The sequence below is a fragment of the Mobula hypostoma genome, chromosome 19 (genome assembly GCF_963921235.1).
Source record: "Mobula hypostoma chromosome 19, sMobHyp1.1, whole genome shotgun sequence".
NCBI classification, from domain to species: domain Eukaryota; kingdom Metazoa; phylum Chordata; class Chondrichthyes; order Myliobatiformes; family Myliobatidae; genus Mobula; species Mobula hypostoma.
Genome location: NC_086115.1, coordinates 15601172 through 15618422, shown reverse-complemented (window position 1 = coordinate 15618422; position 17251 = coordinate 15601172). Strand labels below are relative to the sequence as shown.

The window sequence follows — 17251 nt, the reverse complement described above, 5'->3', positions numbered from 1 at the left end:
ATCTAATTGTCACAGTAAGAAACCCACTCGCATACTGTTCATTTCCATACAGCAGTGCATTGAGGCAAAACTATATCAGAATGCAGAACGTTGCGTACAGTGAGAGACAGGGTAATGCAGGTAAACAGCGAGGTGTAAGGGTCTGATGCGGCAGATTGTGAGTCAAGAGCCCCTCTTGTCTTAACTGCAGATGCTAGAATCTGGACCAACACAATCTGTCGTTGAGAGGAGGAATTGCAAACATTTCCTGCCCCATCCCCGATGCTGCCTGACCTGACGAGTTCTTCTGGTAGGTTGTGTGTTGTCCTCTCAGGCTGCTGAGGTTGTCCCAAAGGCTGCGCCCCTGACCAAGATATTGACGTATCCCTGTCCTGGGATAGTGTAGACGGAGCTTTACCTTGTATCTAACCCGAGACAGTTGCTAATGGTGGGTTTAAAAGTGGTTAGTGGTTCGCTGAGACACCTGACAGTGTAAGTCTGGTATTTGGTGCGACTCCAGACATGTGCATTGTATTCATTGCTGTCTGGTACCAGACTGTGATAACCAGACCGCCTCCACTCATGACTTGGAGGAGATCAGTGGTCAGGAAACATCCTATAGGCTCCTGGAAGGAGGCGAGAGCTGCCATCCTTAATCCAGGAGCTGCCATTGGGATGGAACACTGTTACATTCTGATCACTGTTCGGCAGGTTTGGGGCTGGGATGAAGGCATTGTGTGGTCAACTGTGTCGACCTTTGGCGGTCGGAGGCCCAGAAGCAGTCTGTCCCTGGGTTGGAGATCCGGGTATGGGGTGGGAAAGGGGCTTCTTTTGCTGCTGCTGTTGTTGCCCGTGGTGTTCTGCTGAATATTGTGAGCCTGCTACATTGGCACCGGAATGTGGGCTGTCCCCAGTATAAACTGTTGGTTGCTCACACAAGTGACACATTTCATGCTATGTTTTGGTGTACGAGTGACAAATAAAAGAATCTGAACCCGTGTTAATCGAAGGGTATAGAAAGCTGATAAAGTGAGTTTGTAGTGAACACTGAGCCCAGTACCCAGCACCCCTGGTCATCTTGTGGCCTTTCAACCTGAGCTACTGCAGGATGTCAGACCCTTGTCCATGTTCTATAAGACTATAAAACATACGATTAGAATGAATCCATTCGGCCTATTGAGTCTGCTCCGCCATTCCATCACATCTGATTTATTATCCCTCTCAATCCCATTAACCTGCCTTTTCCCCATAACCTTTAACACCCTTACTAATCAAGCATCTGATCAACCTCTGCTTTAAATATACCCAATGACTTGGCCTCCACAACCATTTTGTAATGAATTCTACAGATTTGCTACTCTCCGTCTAAAGAAATTCCTCCATCTCTGTTCTAAAAGACGTCCTTCTATTCTGTGGCTAGGCCATCTGGTCCTAGACTCCCCCACTATAGGAAACATCCTCTCCACATACACTATTCTAGGCCTTTCAGTATTCAGTAGGTTTTATTGAGATCTCACTACCCCACCCTCTCCCATTCTTCTAAACTCCAGCAAGTACAGGTCCAGGGCCATGAAAATCTCCAGTACGTGAACCTCCTCTCTCTAATTCCAGCACAACCTTTCTTTGATAAGAGGCCCAAGACTGCTCACAATATTGCAATTCAGTTGCGCGGTGATGAATCAGTGTTGGTAACTTCCTGCATTCTCTCTGCATGGTTAAACTCCATTTAGCTGCCAGCTTTTTGGAAGAAGAACCTGTTATTGACACCACCTTCTGTGTGAGAGTGTTCTTCCTGGTTTTGCTCCCAGCTCTAAGTTCATTGACTTCATGGAATCTCCCTGACTTGCTGAGTTCCACCTGCATTTTCAATCTTATTGACTTATTTTGAGATACAATGCTGTAGCTTAATCAGAGGACAACCTACAACGACCAGTTAACCTACTGATACAGTGAAACACCGTTATAACACGATTGTTTGGGTACATAAAATGTCATTGCGAAAAAAGCGGGGTCGCACTAAATCAGGGTTGTTGTTACTGTAGAAATTAAAACACAGATTAATTTTTAGTAAAGCTTTTTAATACACAAAACAAATAAAAACATTCAAGAATATTAGCAATCATCATTTACAGTTTATTTCTTAAAAACGTGATTGAGTGTTCCTTGCTTGAACGCAGCATGTCGCTGGCTGCAAGTGAAATCTAGAATGTTTCTGAGTTGGAGGTTTTGTATGTGGTCCACCTCCTGGGTCTCCAGCCAACAGAGGCTAGGCTGGAGGTGTTCAATGGCTTCAGACACTTTTGGGGGTGGGGGTGGAGGCTCTTCGTTATCATCTTCTTGTGGCTCGAGAATCGGTACACTTGCCTCTGCCGGTGCTATAGTTACGTTACGGATGATCTCGGCGTCCGTCAGGTGCTGATATGTTGGGCGTTCGTCGTCGGCAGAGTACCACTGGTGTAGCTCGTCTTTGTTCCATTCGAGAAGACAGGAGGGGGAGGGATGAAGCCAAGAGCTGGATTAGCAAAAGGGATATAAGGCTGGAGAAGGGGGAGTATGGATTGACATGGGCATGGAGTCCAATGACTCATCGAGTTATATCCGAATTCGCGTTAAATCAGGGCACGTAAAATCGGAGTATCACTGTATGTCTCTGGACTGTGGGAGAAAACTGAGTACTCGGAGGAAACCCACGCACGCATGGGAAGAGTGTAGAAACTTTATTAAAGGGGAGGTGGGAATTGAATTCTGAAACGTCGTGCTAACCAGTACACTACCAAGGCGATTTATGTGTGCATGTTGCTGTGGGTCTAGCAGCATCTGTGGGAGGAAAGGAACCGTCAACGTTTCCAGTCAAAGTCCTGATGCAGGGTTTCAACCTGAGACATTGCTTTCTGCACAGCTCCCGTCCCTGCCTCCCACAGATGCTGCTGGAGCCACCACAGAGTAGTTGCTCCAGGTTCCAGCATCTGCCATCTCTTACACCTGGTTATTGTGTTCTCCAGCACATGCTGGGCTCAATGATTCTCCTTAGTGTCTGATGCTCTCTCAAATGTTTAACAATGTTGGACAGGGGTGCTGCTCAGGAGAAGCAGGGGAGGCCATTTGTCCTCTCTGTGCTATCCCTCCATTCAGCTGGTGTAGTGGGGCAGACAATAATGCCGATATTAACATTTGAGATTGTTCAGAAGGTAGTGCAAGTGTCATGGTCTGGGGAGAGGGCCGGGGGTGTACTTCATACAGCGAGGAGGAGGGAGGAGCAAAGTCTCTGGAAATGAAACGAATGAAGAGCACGATGCCATTGATAATTATTCTAAGCAAGCTGGGAAACTATTGGGCTGCACTTAGGTGAGAGGGGTGAAGTTCAAAGGAGATCCGCAGGACCATATTTTACAGAGAGTGTTGGGTGCGTGGAATGCACTGCCAGGGTGGTGGAACAGGCAGGTACCATCAGGGCTATTTAAGAGACCCTTAGCATACCATACAGAACGATATAGACCCCCCCCCCACCCCGATGTACTATATCAGACACGTACCCAGTGAAGGACCGTCCCCTGCATGCTATGTCAAACTCCCACCAAGTGACAGACCGTTTCTCTCTCCCCCGCCCCCATGTACTGACTACATCAGACCCATACCCAGTGAAGGACTGTCCCCTGCATGCGAGATCAGACCCCCTCCAGTGGCAGACTGTCTCCCGTGTACTACTGTATATCAGACCCCACCCAATGACGACTATCCCCCGCATATTATATCATACCCCCACCCGGAGACAGACTGTCCCCCCACGTACTGTCGTACCCCCACCCAGAGACAGACTGTTTCCCCCCCCCGGCGTACTGTCGTACCCCCACCCAGAGACAGACTGTCCCCCCCACGTACTATATTACATGCTATATTATATACTATATTAGACCGCACCTTATTCTAAGATCAATCCAACACTTCTCTCCCACATATCCCTTTGTTTCTCTGTTGTCCATGTGCCTGTCTCAGTCTCTTGTATATCCCTATGTACCTGCCTCTTCCACCACCCCAGGCAGCACACATCCACCGTTCGTTTGTAATGTACCATGTGGTACGATGTGGGTGATTGTGGTGTTTCCATGACTATTATTGTTCTTGGCAAATTTTTCTACAGAATGTCTTCTTCTGGGCAGTGTCTTTAGAAGATGAGTGACCTCGGCCTTTATCAGTACTCTTCAGAGATTGTCTGCCTGGTGTCAGTGGTCGCATAACCAGGATTTGTGATGTGCACCAGCTGCGCACACGGCCATCTCCCAAGACTGCTCCACGGCTTTGCGTGCTCCACCTTGCCCCAGGGTCATCTGCAGACTAGTGGAGGGAAGGAGCACTTTTCTGTCTCCTTTGGTAGAGTTTTATCTCCGTCCCACACACCCACTACTCTGTTTAAACAAAAAAACAAACAAATAAATAAAATAAACTACCTCTAACATTCCCCTCTGTACTTTCCTCTAATCACTGGCAAACGTCAGGCTCTTGAACCTGTGTGGAAAACTTCACTCACCTCAATTCTGAATCAATTCCACAACTTATGGCAACACACATCAAAGTTGCTGGTGAACGCAGCAGGCCAGGCAGCATCTCTAGGAAGAGGTACAGTCGACGTTTCAGGCCGAGACCCTTCCAGCTTGAATTTCCAGCATCTGCAGAATTCCTGTTGTTTCCACAACTTATGGACTCACTTTTAAGCATATTTCAAGTCCAATTTTCAGAATTATTTATTTATATATATACTTATTGGTAGTTTTTTCCCCTCGTGTTTGCACAGATTGTCTTCCACTGTTTTTTGTCAGTATTTGAGTGTAGTTTTTCATTGATTCTATTATATTTCTTCGTTCTACTGTGAATGCCCCCGAGAAAATGAATCTCAGCTTAGTGTACAGTAGCATACGCATACTTTGATAATAAATTTGCTTGAACCTTAAAATTATCCCCCCTCGTGTTGCCCCCTTGGTCCCTTTCTGAAAGCACTGATTAATTGTTCCCTCCCCTGCCTGGTGGAGGATTCCACTCTTGGCGGGAAACAAGTTTAACTTGCAGTCTTCAGTATCTTTTGCTCAACATTTAAAACCTGCCCTCCTGGTCCTTGAGTGAGTACCTTAGGCGAGCAGCTTCCCTGTTGAGACCTATCAAGGTTGTTTCTGCCTCTGCCTGACCTCCTCTCAAGCTCTCAAGCCATCCCAGGGTTGAACCCCAGCGCTGAAGTCTCTCAGGCCTGGAACTGTACAAGTAAACCCCTCCTATACCCTCTCGGGGGCTTCCACATCTTACCTTGTGTGGTAATTAACCAAAGCAGAATTGGTATCAGTGTCTTGCACAGGTTCCTGCTATTGCTGTCTGTGCCTTTAATTCTCGATCCCAAGATACCTTGTAATCTGGAAGGTGCTTTGTAATCGGGAAGCAGGATCTCCCAGTGGCCACACATTTTAATTCCACGTCCCATTCCCATTCTGATATGTCTATCTACGGCCTTCTCTACTGTCAGGATGAAGCCACACTCAGGTTGGAGGAACAGCACCTTGTATTCCGTCTGGGTAGCCTCCAACCTGATGGCATGAACATTGACTTCTCTAACTTCCGTTACTGCCCCTCCTCCCCTTCTTACCCCATCCCTTATTTATTTACTTATTTATTCATTCATTCATTTTCTTTCTCTCTCTCTCTTTTCTCCCTCTGTCCCTCTCACTATAACTCCTTGCCTGCTCTCCATCTTCCTCTGGTGCTCCTCTCCTCCTGTCCCATGATCCTCTCATATCCCTTTTGCCAAACACCTGTCCAGCTCTTGGCTCCATCCCTCCCCCTCCTGTCTTCTCCTATCATTTCAGATCTCCCCCTCCCCCTCCCACTTTCAAATCTCTTACTATCTCTTCTTTCAGTTAGTCCTGATGAAGGGTCTCGGCCGGAAACGTCGACTGTACCTCTTCCTACAGATGCTGCCTGGCCTGCTGCGTTGGTTTTATGTGTGTTGCTTGTAATCTGGAACATTCATTTATTGATTGAGATACAGTGTGGATGGAATAGGCCCTTCCACTCTTCAAGCTGCATTGCCCAGCAATCCCCTGATTTAATCGGTGCCTCATCAAGGGACAATTTACAATGACAGATTAACCTACCAACCGATACGACTTCGGACAGTGGGAGGAAACCAGGGTACCTGGAGGAAACCCACACGGTCATGGGAAGAATGTACAAACCCCTTACAGGCAATGGGCCGTCCGTACTGTACTGTAAAACATTGTGTTAACCACTACACTACCACATAGTACAGCACACGGGCAGGCCCTTCAGTCCACAATGTTGTGCTGGACCAAAAAGTTACTAATCCCTTGTTCTTCTCCCTCCATTTTCCTCACATTCATGTGCCTATTTGAACATCTCTTAAATGTCCTTAATGTATTTGCCACCCACCACTCTGTGTGTGTGTGTGTGTGTGTGTGTATAAATATAAATAAATAAAAATAAATCTGCCCTTTGCACCTCCTTTGAAATTACCCCCTTTCACCTTAAATGCATACTCTCTGGTATTAGACATCTCAACCCTGGGTAAAAGATGTTGTCTGTCTCCTCATAATTTTTACCAATTTGGCCAGGCTTGTGGACACCTTGAGCCCTTCATTCCTGCACACCCTCCAGATCTGTAGCTTGGTGCTCTTTCTTCAAGGTTTGGCCCTTGTGATTAGGTCCTGGTGAGATGACCCCATGCCCGTTAAGCACAAGGTGGTGAGGGGTGTACAGTGGATGTTTTGTTTAATAGGAGTGGAGAGATCTGCTGGGAACTGTTCACATGTTTGGGGCTTTCTACTTATGTCTGTTTCTCTCGTGGCAGGGTGCTCGTCTAAGTCGTTCAAGCTGTACTCGCCGAAGGAACCCCTCAACGGCAACGCGTTCCCTCCCTACCACCCAGGCAGTATGCTGGATCGCGATGTCGGGTAAGAGAGCTGAGCGGAAAAGCCCTCGCAGTTTTGGCGGTTCTGTGGTGGATGTGAGCAGCAAAAGAGCTACCCCTGGGGTTAGACACCTCCGTTCCCATCGAGAGACCCTGCTGCAGAGGCTGTGTGAAACCAAATCCACTTCTGCACAGCACCCCACACACATAGTGACCCCCCCCACACCCACACTCACACAGAATGATCTCACACCCCCACACCCTCACTGGGGGAGTGGGCAGTGCAATTCTTCCTCAGATTATTTAAATAAGTAACAGTGACAGTGACCACAGAAGTTTGTGTTCAATGTTGGCTGTTGGCTTGTGTTCTGTGGATAGTGGCGGAAGGGTGTTGTTTTGCCTGGATGTCTGTGACCGGTGGTATAGTGGTATTCTGCAGAGGTCCATACTGAGACCTTTGCTGTTTGTGAAATGTACATAGAATAGGATTGGGTGAAAATTGTAATGGGTTAGTAAGTTTGCAGACACGCAGTCATTGGTGGAGCTGTGGAAATGTAGAGGGCAGAGTAAGGATATAGATCTGTTACGGACATGGGAGGAGAAATGGCAGATGCAGTCTAGTCTGGATAGGTGTGAGGTGTTGCACATTTGGAGGTCAAAAGTAATGGGAAGTATACAGTTAATGGTAGGACCCATAACACAGATGTACAGAGGGATCTTGGGGTTCAAGTCCACAGTTCCCTGAAAGTTGCTATGTAAGTAGAGAGGGTGGTGAAGAAAGTGTTTGGTGTGCTTAGTTGGAGCACTGAGTTGAAAAGAAAGAAACTCACATTGCAGCTGTATAAAGCTTAGTTCTGGCTCCAAGCAATATTCTGATTGCCCCCATTACAAGTGCATGTGGCAGCTTTGAAGAGGTTCACCAGGATGCTGTTTAGATTAGAGGCTGTGTATTTATAAGGAGCGTTTTCTCTGGAGCCGCAGAGGCTGAGTGACGGCCTGATGGAAGTTTATAAAACTCTGAGAGTTGCAGATAGAACATCTTGTTTTCCAGGGTAGAAGTGAAAGGTATTAGAGGATGTGCATTTAAGGTGAGAGGGGAAAAGTTTAAAACTTGATTGATAAGGGAAGGTTATTTTATACAACGAGTAAGTGCTGGGTAGCCAGGCTGCAAGAGTGGTGGTGGCAGCAGATACAAAAGTGGTATTTACCAGGCCGTTAAGCAGGGATGTGAATTTGGCTTATTATTGTCTCATGTACCAAGATAGAGAGGAAAAGCCTGTCTTGTGTGCTGTTCATATGGGTCAAATCATTACCTGAAGTAGGACAAGGTAAACCAATAACGATGCAGAATAAAGTGAAAACGCTACTGAAAAAGTGCATGCAGATAAATAATAAAGTGCAAGATCATAACGAGGTAGATTGTGAGGCCAAGAATCTATCTTGTCGTCCAAGAGCTCCATTCACGAGTCTGATAGCAAGGGGATAGAAGCTGTCATTGAGCCTAGTGTTATGTGCTCTCATCATTTTGTATCTTCCGCCCGGTGGGAGAGGGGAGAAGAGAGACTGGGAGACTGTCTGGGGTGAGAGGAACCTTTGATTATGCTGGCTGTGTTACTAAGGCAGCAAGAAGTGTAGATGGAGTGTGTGGAAGATAGGCTAGTTTCGGTCATGTGGAGGCAGAAGGGAATTAATTTCAGCATCATCACTATCTGTGGAATTCTCTGCCCAATGAGGCAGTGGAGTCTACCTCAGTAAATATATTTAAGACAAGGTTGGATAGATTTTTGCATAGTAGGGGAATTAAGGGTTATGGAGAAGAGGCAGGTAGATGGAGATGAGTCCATGGCCAGATCAGCCATGATCTTTTTGAATAGCAGAGCAGGCTTGGTGGGCCAGATGGCCGACTCCTGCTCCTATTTCTTATGTTCTTAACATGTTTGATTCCCACGTTGTGGGCCAGAGGGCCATCCCTGTGCTGAATGTCTTTCAGGGCAGGAACTATACTGACCTCACCCAGTCTGGCCTCAGTAACTCCAATCCCACTGGTGGGGTGACAATAGACAATAGATGCAGGAGTAGGCCATTCAGCCCTTCGAGCCAGTACCGCCTTTCACTGTGATCATGGCTGATCATCCACAATCAGTACCCTGTTCTTGCCTTCTCCGTGTATCCCTTGACTCCACTATCTGTCACTCAGCTTTGTGTCATCTGCAAATTTGCTAATGTTACTTTTAATCCGTTCATCTAAATCATTAATGTATATTGTAACTAGCTGCGGTCCCAGTACCAGGCCTTGCAGTACTCCACTAGTCACTGCCTGCTATTCTGAAAAGGACCCATTAATCCCTACTCTTTGTTTCCTGTCTGCCAACCAATTTTCTATCCATGTCAATACTCTAGCCCCAATACCATTTGCTCTAATTTTGCCCACTAATCTATGTGAGACCTTATCAAAGGCTTTCTGAAAGTCCAGGTACACTACATCCACTGGCTTTCCCATGTCCATTTTCATAGTTACATCCTCAAAAAATTCCAGAAGATTAGTCAAGCACGATTTCCCCTTCGTAAATCCATGCTGACTCGGACCTATCCTGCTACTGCTATCCAAATATGCCGCTATTTCATCTTTTATTAATGACTCCAGCATCTTCCCCACCACTGATGTCAGACTAACTGGTCTATAATTCCCTGTTTTCTCTCTCCCTCCTTTCTTAAAAAGTGGATAACATTAGCTACCCGCCAATCCGCAGGAACTGATCCTGAATCTATAGAACATTGGAAAATGATTACCAATGCGTCCACGATTTCTAGAGCCACCTCCTTAAGTACCCTGGGATGCAGACCATCAGGCCCTGGGGATTTATCAGCCTTCACTCCCATCAGTCTACCCAATGCCATTTTCTGCCTAATGCGAATTTCCTTCTGTTCCTCCGTTACCCTAGGTCCTCTGACCACTATTATATCTGGTGTCTTCCCTAGTGAAGACAGATCCAAAGTACCTGTTCAGCTCGTCTGCCATTTCCTTGTTCCCCATAATAATTTCACCCGTTTCTGTCTTCAAGGGCCCAACTTTGATCTTAACTAATTTTTTCCTCTTCACATACCTAAAGAAGCTTTTACTATCCTCCTTTATATTCTTGGCTAGCTTACCTTCGTACCTCATCTTTTCCCCCCATATAACCATATAACAATTACAGCATGGAAACAGGCCATCTCGGCCCTTCTAGTCGGTGCCGAACTCTTACCCTATCCTAGTCCCACCGACCTGCACTCAGCCCATAACCCTCCATTCCTTTCCTGTCCATATATCTATCCAATTTAACTTTAAATGACAACATCGAACCTGCCTCAACCACTTCTGCTGGAAGCTCGTTCCACACAGCCACCACTCTCTGAGTAAAGTTCCCCCTCATGTTACCCCTAAACTTTTGCCCTTTAACTCTCAACCCATGTCCTCTTGTTTGAATCTCTCCCACTCTCAATGGAAAAAGTCTAACCACGTCAACTCTATCAATCCGCCTCATAATTTTAAACACCTCTATCAAGTCCCCCCTCAACCTTCTACGCTCCAAAGAATAAAGACCCAACTTGTTCAACCTTTCTCTGTAACTTAGGAGATGAAACCCAGGCAACATTTTAGTAAACCTTCTCTGTACTCTCTCAATTTTATTGACATCTTTTACTTCCTCTCTTATTTTTGTACTGTCCTTATCTTCCCTTGTCATCCACGGTCACCCCTTACTCCCCTTAGAATCTTTCTTCCTCTTTGGAATGAACTGATCCTGCACCTTCTGCATTATTCCCAGAAATACCTGCCATTGTTGTTCCACTGTCATCTCTGCTGGGGTATCTTTCCAGTCAACTTTGGCCAGCTGCTCCCTCATGAGTCCATAGTCCCCTTTGTTCAACCGTAATACTGACACTTCTGATTTTCCCTTCTCCCTCTCAAATTGTAGATTAAAACTTATTATATTATGGTCACTACCTCCTAATGGCTCCTTTACCTCCAGTTCCCTTATCAAATGTGGCTCATTACACAACACTAAATCCAGAATTGCCTTCTCCCTGGAAGGCTCTAATACAAACTGCTCTAAGAATTCATCTCTGAGGCATTCCACAAACTCCCTTTCTTGGGGTCCAGTACCAACCTGATTTTCCCAGTCTACCTGCATGTTAAAATCCCCCATAACAACCGTAGAATTACCTTTGTGACATGCCAATTTTAACTCTTGATTTAACTTGCACCCTATATCCAGGCTACTGTTTGGGGGCCTGTAGATAACTCCCATCAGGGTCTTTTTGCCCTTACAGTTTCTCAGTTCTATCCATACTGACTCTACATCTCCTGATTCTATGTCCCCCTCGCAAGTGACTGAATTTCATTCCTCACCAACAGAGCCACCCCACCCCCTCTGCCAACCTGTCTGTCCTTTCGATAGGATGTATATCCCTGAATATTCATTTCCCAGCCCTGGTCCTCTTGCAGCCATGTCTCTGTTATTCCCACAACATCATACTTGCCAGTTTCCAACTGAGCTTCAAGCTCATCCACTTTATTTCTTATACTCCGTGCATTCATATACAATACTTTTACTCCCCTCATCTTACACATCGATTCCTATTGCACTTGGCCATACTCTCCGATCCCTTCCTGAGCTTTCTGCCCCGTTAATTCTACTGTCTTTCTTAACTTCTCTTATTCTGTCATTCCCTTTAACTCCATTCTTATATTTCCAGTTCATCCCCTCCACCCCACTACTTAGTTTAAACACACCCGTGTAGCAGTGGTAAACCTGCCTGCCAGAATGCTGGTCCCCTGCCTGTTAAAATGCAACCCGTCCCTCCTGTACAATTCATCCTTACCCCCAAAACAGATCCCAGTGGTCCAAGGATCTAAATCCCTGCTCCCCGCACCAGCTCCTCAGCCACACATTCAGATCTCCTAGTTCCTGCCCTCACCAGCACAAGGAACTGGAAGCAGACTGGAGATAACCACCCTGGAGGTCCTGCTTCTCAGCCTTCTTCCGAGTTCTCTGAAGTCTCGCTGAAGAATTTCTTTCCTCTTCCTCCTGACTTGTAACATCCTCCTCATTCAAGGCCGTCAGGGATGGACAATAAATGCCAGTGATGTCCCATGAGCAAATAAACAAAAATGACCCCATTAATAACTTGCCAGTTCTTTCATCATCAGGCCCGTGTCCAGTAGAAAACCTTGGTAAGAGCCGGCTCCATTTCCTGCCTGTCCTCACAGACTGGGATATATTTATTCAATTCTAATGGTGCCTGTCTCCTCTTTAACCCCCTTCATGTTTTCCAACAGTTCAGTCTTTCTCCTCAATGTCATTCAAGACCCGGGAAAGGCAGGGTGAGTGGCAGTTGGTTAGGTCCTGAGATGGGTCAGTGATTGACAGCCTGGGACAGGTCAATGTGATTGATAAGCAGGGATGGGTAGCTGTGATTGACAGCTGGCTAAAGCTGAGACAGATGGGTGTGATTGCCAGCCTGGGCGGGTCAGTGATTGACAGCTGGTTAAGACCTGGGGAAGGTTGATATGATTGATAGCAGGTTAGGATCGGGGGACTTCTCAGCCTAGCTGTGGACTGGGAAGCTAGCTGAAAGCCACCTTGGATATGGAGCAGTTTGCTGACAGTAATTGCTCAGCTGGTACAAATGCAGTCCTTAATCTCTCTAGCCCAGTGCTCTGAAGATACAGTCGTGCTGGAAAGTGTGTGAACCCTGTAGAATTTTCTCTATTTCTGCATAAGTATGACTTAAAATGTGATCAAATCTTCACATAAGTCCTAAAACTAGATAAGGAGATCTCAATTAAATAAATAACAAAAATTATACTTGGTCATGTATTGAGAAAAATGATCCAATATTACATGTCTTTATTGGAAAAACTATGTGAGCCTTTGCTTTCAGTAACTGGTGTGACCCCCTTGTATGGCAATAACTTCAACCAAACATTTCCAGTTACTGTTGGTCAATCCTGCACATCGGCTTGGAGGAACTTTAGGCAATTCCTACTCACAAAACGGCTTCAACTCTGGGATATTGGTGGGCTTCCTTGATAAGAGCTGCTTGCTTCAGCTCCTTCCACAACATTTCTATAGGATTAAGGTCAGGACTTTGACTCGGCCATTCCAAATCACAGATTTTCTTCTTTTCAGATCATTGTCTTGTTGCATTATTCAACTTTTATTGTGCTTCAGGTGATGAACTGCTTCCTGACATTCTCCTGTAATATGTCTTGATGCAATTTGAGTTTATTGTTCCCTCAACGATTGCAAGTTGTCCAGGCCCTGAGGCAGCAAAGCAGCTCCAGACAATGATGCTCCTTCCACCACGCTTCACAGTTGCGATGAGGTTTTGGTGTTGGTATGCAGTGCCCTTTTCCCTCCAAACATAACAATGTGCATTTCTGGCAGAAAGTTCAACCTTTGTCTCATTTGTCCACAGAATGTTGTCCCAGAAGCAACGTAGAGCATCCAGGTGGTCTTTTGCAAACTTGAGACATATAGCAATGTTTGTTAGAAGAGCAGTGGTTTCCTCCGTGGTGTCCTTCCATGAACACCATTCTTGTTCGTTGTTTTTCTTACAGTAGGCACGTGAACAGAGACTTTAGCAAGTTCTAGAGATTTCTGCAGGTCTTTTGCTGTTGCCCTTTTTTCACTTGCACGTTGTTGCTCTTGGTGTGATCTTTTCAGGATGTCCGCTCCGAGGGAGAGTAGCAACAGTACTGAGTTTCCTCCATTTGTAGACAGTTTCTTTTACTGTGGACTGATGAATACTCAGGTCTTTAGAAATGCTTTTGTAGCCTTTTCCAGCTTCATGCATCTCTACAATTCTTCTGCTAGGGCCCTCTGAACGTTATTTTGATCAAGGCATGGTGCACATAAAGAGATCTTTCTTGTGAAGAGCAGGTTTTGTCAGTAACCTGACCGTGTGTGTCATTTTTATAGGGCAGGGCACTTCGACAACCCACACCTCCAATCTCATCTCATTGATTGGAACACCTGACTCCAAATAGCTTTTGTAGAAGGCATTACCCCAGAGGGTCACATACTCCTTCCAAAAAATGCATGTAATATTGGATCATTTTTCTCAATAAGTGAACAAGTATGATGTTTTTTGTGTTATTTAATTTGGTTCTCTTTATCTAGTTTCAGGACGTGTGAAGATCTGATCACATTTTTGGTCATATTTATGCAGAAATAGAGAAAATTCTGCAAGGTTCACAAACTTTCTCGCACCGCTGTATCTCCTAGAGCCGCTCTGGAAAGACGGACATCACAGGGAGCTGTAATGCCACAAGGGGCCAGGTGGCGGCGCTGCAATGTGTTGGAGTATTACCATGGGCCACGTGATGGCGCTCCAGCAGCAGAGTGATGCCCCCAGCTGGCGACCTGAGATACTGCAGCTCCAAAATGTGCGCCGAGGCTCCACCATCTGGCTGGGTGATGAAGTGCCGCTCCTTGGAATGTCTGACACACCCCTGGTCCGTGTCTCACCCCTTTCTGTCTCTCATATTCCAGATTGGGTGATTTCCTTTTGTGAGATTGTGGTAGTACAGGTGCTGGAATCTGGAGCAAGACATGATCTGCTGGAAGAACTCAGAGGGTCAGTCAGCATCTGTAGGGGGAAAGGAATTGTCCACATTTAGGATCGATGGTCCAGTCGTAGGTCAATGGGTCTAGTCAGAATAATAGTTCAGCATGGACGAGATGTACTGAAGGGCCTGTTTCTGTACCATAGTGCTCCAAGACTCTCCTGAGATAAATTTGGATAGGTACATAGATGAGAGGGGTTTGGAGAGTTATGGTCCAGGTGCAAGTAGAAAATCAGGTCAGCATGGATTAGATGGGTTGAAAGGCTGTTTTTGTGTCGTAGTGCTGTACAGCTCCGTGATGTCAGTGAAAGAATTGAACAATCTAGGAAATTAAAGACAAATCAATAAATGATGTTTGTTTATTTATTTAAGGGGGAAGTGAATGGTGCTGAGTTTTAAAATGTTCTCTTTTGTTTTCCTCCTCCTAGTCCAACACCAATGTACCCTCCAACGTACCTGGAGCCTGGTATAGGGTAAGTGCCTGATGTTGTATGTGTTATGGTACTGAGCTCAAACACGTAGCGACACTCGTGTGGTGCAAAGTGATCAAGCAAAGCCTGGGCCCGCTCCATTTCTATTGTCCATACCCAGGCTGTGGGGACCTGGGCTGTTATGATTCACCTCGACTTGGAATGGTTCCAGTGCCCTTGGCTTTTGGGAGAGAGTTCCACTGAGCAAATAACATCCCCCCGTACTGCGCAGGGAATCAGTAAGACCTCCTTGCATCCCGTAGGATCGCTTGCCCACACGTTGCGCCCTAGCGCATTCATTCCTTTGCGAGTTGCTGCCTTTAACGCTGCGCTGCCTCTGTCGGCTGTCCACGATGCAGCGACACCAGTGAACTGCTGGCGACGAGGACGAGACTGGTTGGGTGAAGCCAAGGCTGAACTATGAACCACTCATCATTCATCCAGTGATAGAGAATGTGGTTCCCTCCGTAAAGCTGTGACCCCGGAAGGCCTGGCCCTTCCTTTAAAGTTCTGATCCTTTGTTCGTGACCATCCCCATCCCACATTGGGGACCTCACTCACTGGGGAAATCTACTCTGTCCCATCTCTCACTGGGGAAATATACCCTCCACATGTCCCACAGCAGGAAAAGTCTTCCCTGCACCCACCACCCCCGGTCCCTATCCCATCCTACATCAGAGTAAGTCTCTCTCCCCCACCACACATCTGCACACACACACACCAAATTCTTCACATTGCAGTCCCAAACTTGATAAAATCTCCTCTCTTCAATGTCCCCCTTCCATGTGGGAAAGTCTCCCCCCTCTCCATCGTCCGGCCTCACCGGGGTATGTCTCTCTCCATCACCACAGTTTCTGTCAAATCTATGGGCTGCTTTAAATAATTCTGAATGAGTGGAATATTCAGTCTTGTGAAAACTATTAACAAACATGTAAATAATTAAAATTACAAACCATTTAAAAACAAAGAAGACAAAAGTACTTAAAAACCTATCAACAAAAGCAGTAAGGCACAGAGCTGCTGTGGTGTCCCGGCACAGTTCCCTGTCTGTAGTTGACCTACGATGGTGCAGAGGTCGAGGATGGGGATCCATGGGCGGCTCGTGTTCAGGTTGGGTACTCTGAATCTCCCAGCAAGCTGCCGCTTCCACTTCTGTCTGCGTGTATGCAAAACCTGTGTCCTCTCACTGGTTTTGATCAGCAACAGAACAGAAGCAGCCTCCAGAGTAACGGTTCACCTGGGAAGCTGTTTCTGGGGGTGCCCGCTGGTCGGCATGGTAGTGAGGGAGAATGAACCTCGCCAACAACGGTAAAGCTAACTCATGGTGTGAGGCTGGAGGTGATGCCTATGCTGTGTTCTGTTACAGGAGACACACACCCTACATGAACCAGACTGACTACAGGATATTCGAGCTCAACAAACGATTACAGAACTGGGCAGAGGTAATACAGCCAGTCTGTGTTTCTTCTCGTCTGATCATTAACTCTCCTTCCCCCTCACTCACTCCATCTTGTTTTCCTCCTTGTATTTGTGGATGAAACGAAATGAGGACGTGTTGGAGAGGGTGAACATCATCGTAGATTACAGGGGATCGATCAGTGGCAAATAGATATTAATGCAGATAAGTGTGAGGTGATACATTTTGGAAAGACTTGCACAATGAATGGTAGAGCGCTAGGGAGTGTAATGGAACAGAGGGACTTGGGAGTACAGTGCATAGTTCATAGAAAGCTGAGCCACCTGTAGACAGAGTAGTGAAAAAGGCGTTTAGCATATTGGCCTTCGTCACTGAGTATAGGAGTTGGAACGTTATGTTTCAGCCGTGTATGTAGTCGGTGAGGCAGCTCTTGGAGTATTGTGAACAGTTTGTTATCCTGTGGTAGGAAAGACACAGTTAAACTGGAGAGAGTGCAGAGAAGATTTGAGGATGTTGCTGGTGCTAGAGGGCATAAGTATTGGGGAGAGTTTGACCACTCTCGGTCATCATTCCTTGCAACATAGGAGAATGAGAGGTGACGTTGCAGAAGTGTTTACATTTTTGAGAGGCATAGACAAGGTGGATGGTAATAGTCTTTTCCCCCAGGGTAGGGGGGTCCAAATCTAAGGGACATGGGTTCAGGGCAGGTGTTACCAACACGGGGTCCACGGACCCCTCGGTTAATGGTAAGAATCCATGGCATAGAAAAGGTTTGGGAACCCCTGGTTTATGGCGAGGGGGAAATGACCTAAGGGGCCAATTTTTCACACAGAGGGTGGTGAGTACACACAACAAGCTGCCAGAGG

At 46.3% G+C, this 17251-nt stretch overlaps 1 protein-coding gene across 5 annotated transcripts in view; it reads left to right on the top strand.

Moving 5' to 3' along the window:
* The window catches only part of LOC134358851 (LIM domain-binding protein 1), a 111562-nt gene that overhangs the window by 69892 nt on the left and 24419 nt on the right, over positions 1–17251 (top strand). For all 5 annotated transcript variants that reach the window (XM_063071415.1, XM_063071413.1, XM_063071414.1 and 2 more), the window contains exons 2-4: positions 6827–6929; positions 14927–14971; positions 16335–16410. In XM_063071415.1, coding sequence (XP_062927485.1) covers positions 6827–6929; positions 14927–14971; positions 16335–16410 — 224 coding nt within the window. The remainder of the gene's footprint in view (positions 1–6826; positions 6930–14926; positions 14972–16334; positions 16411–17251) is intronic.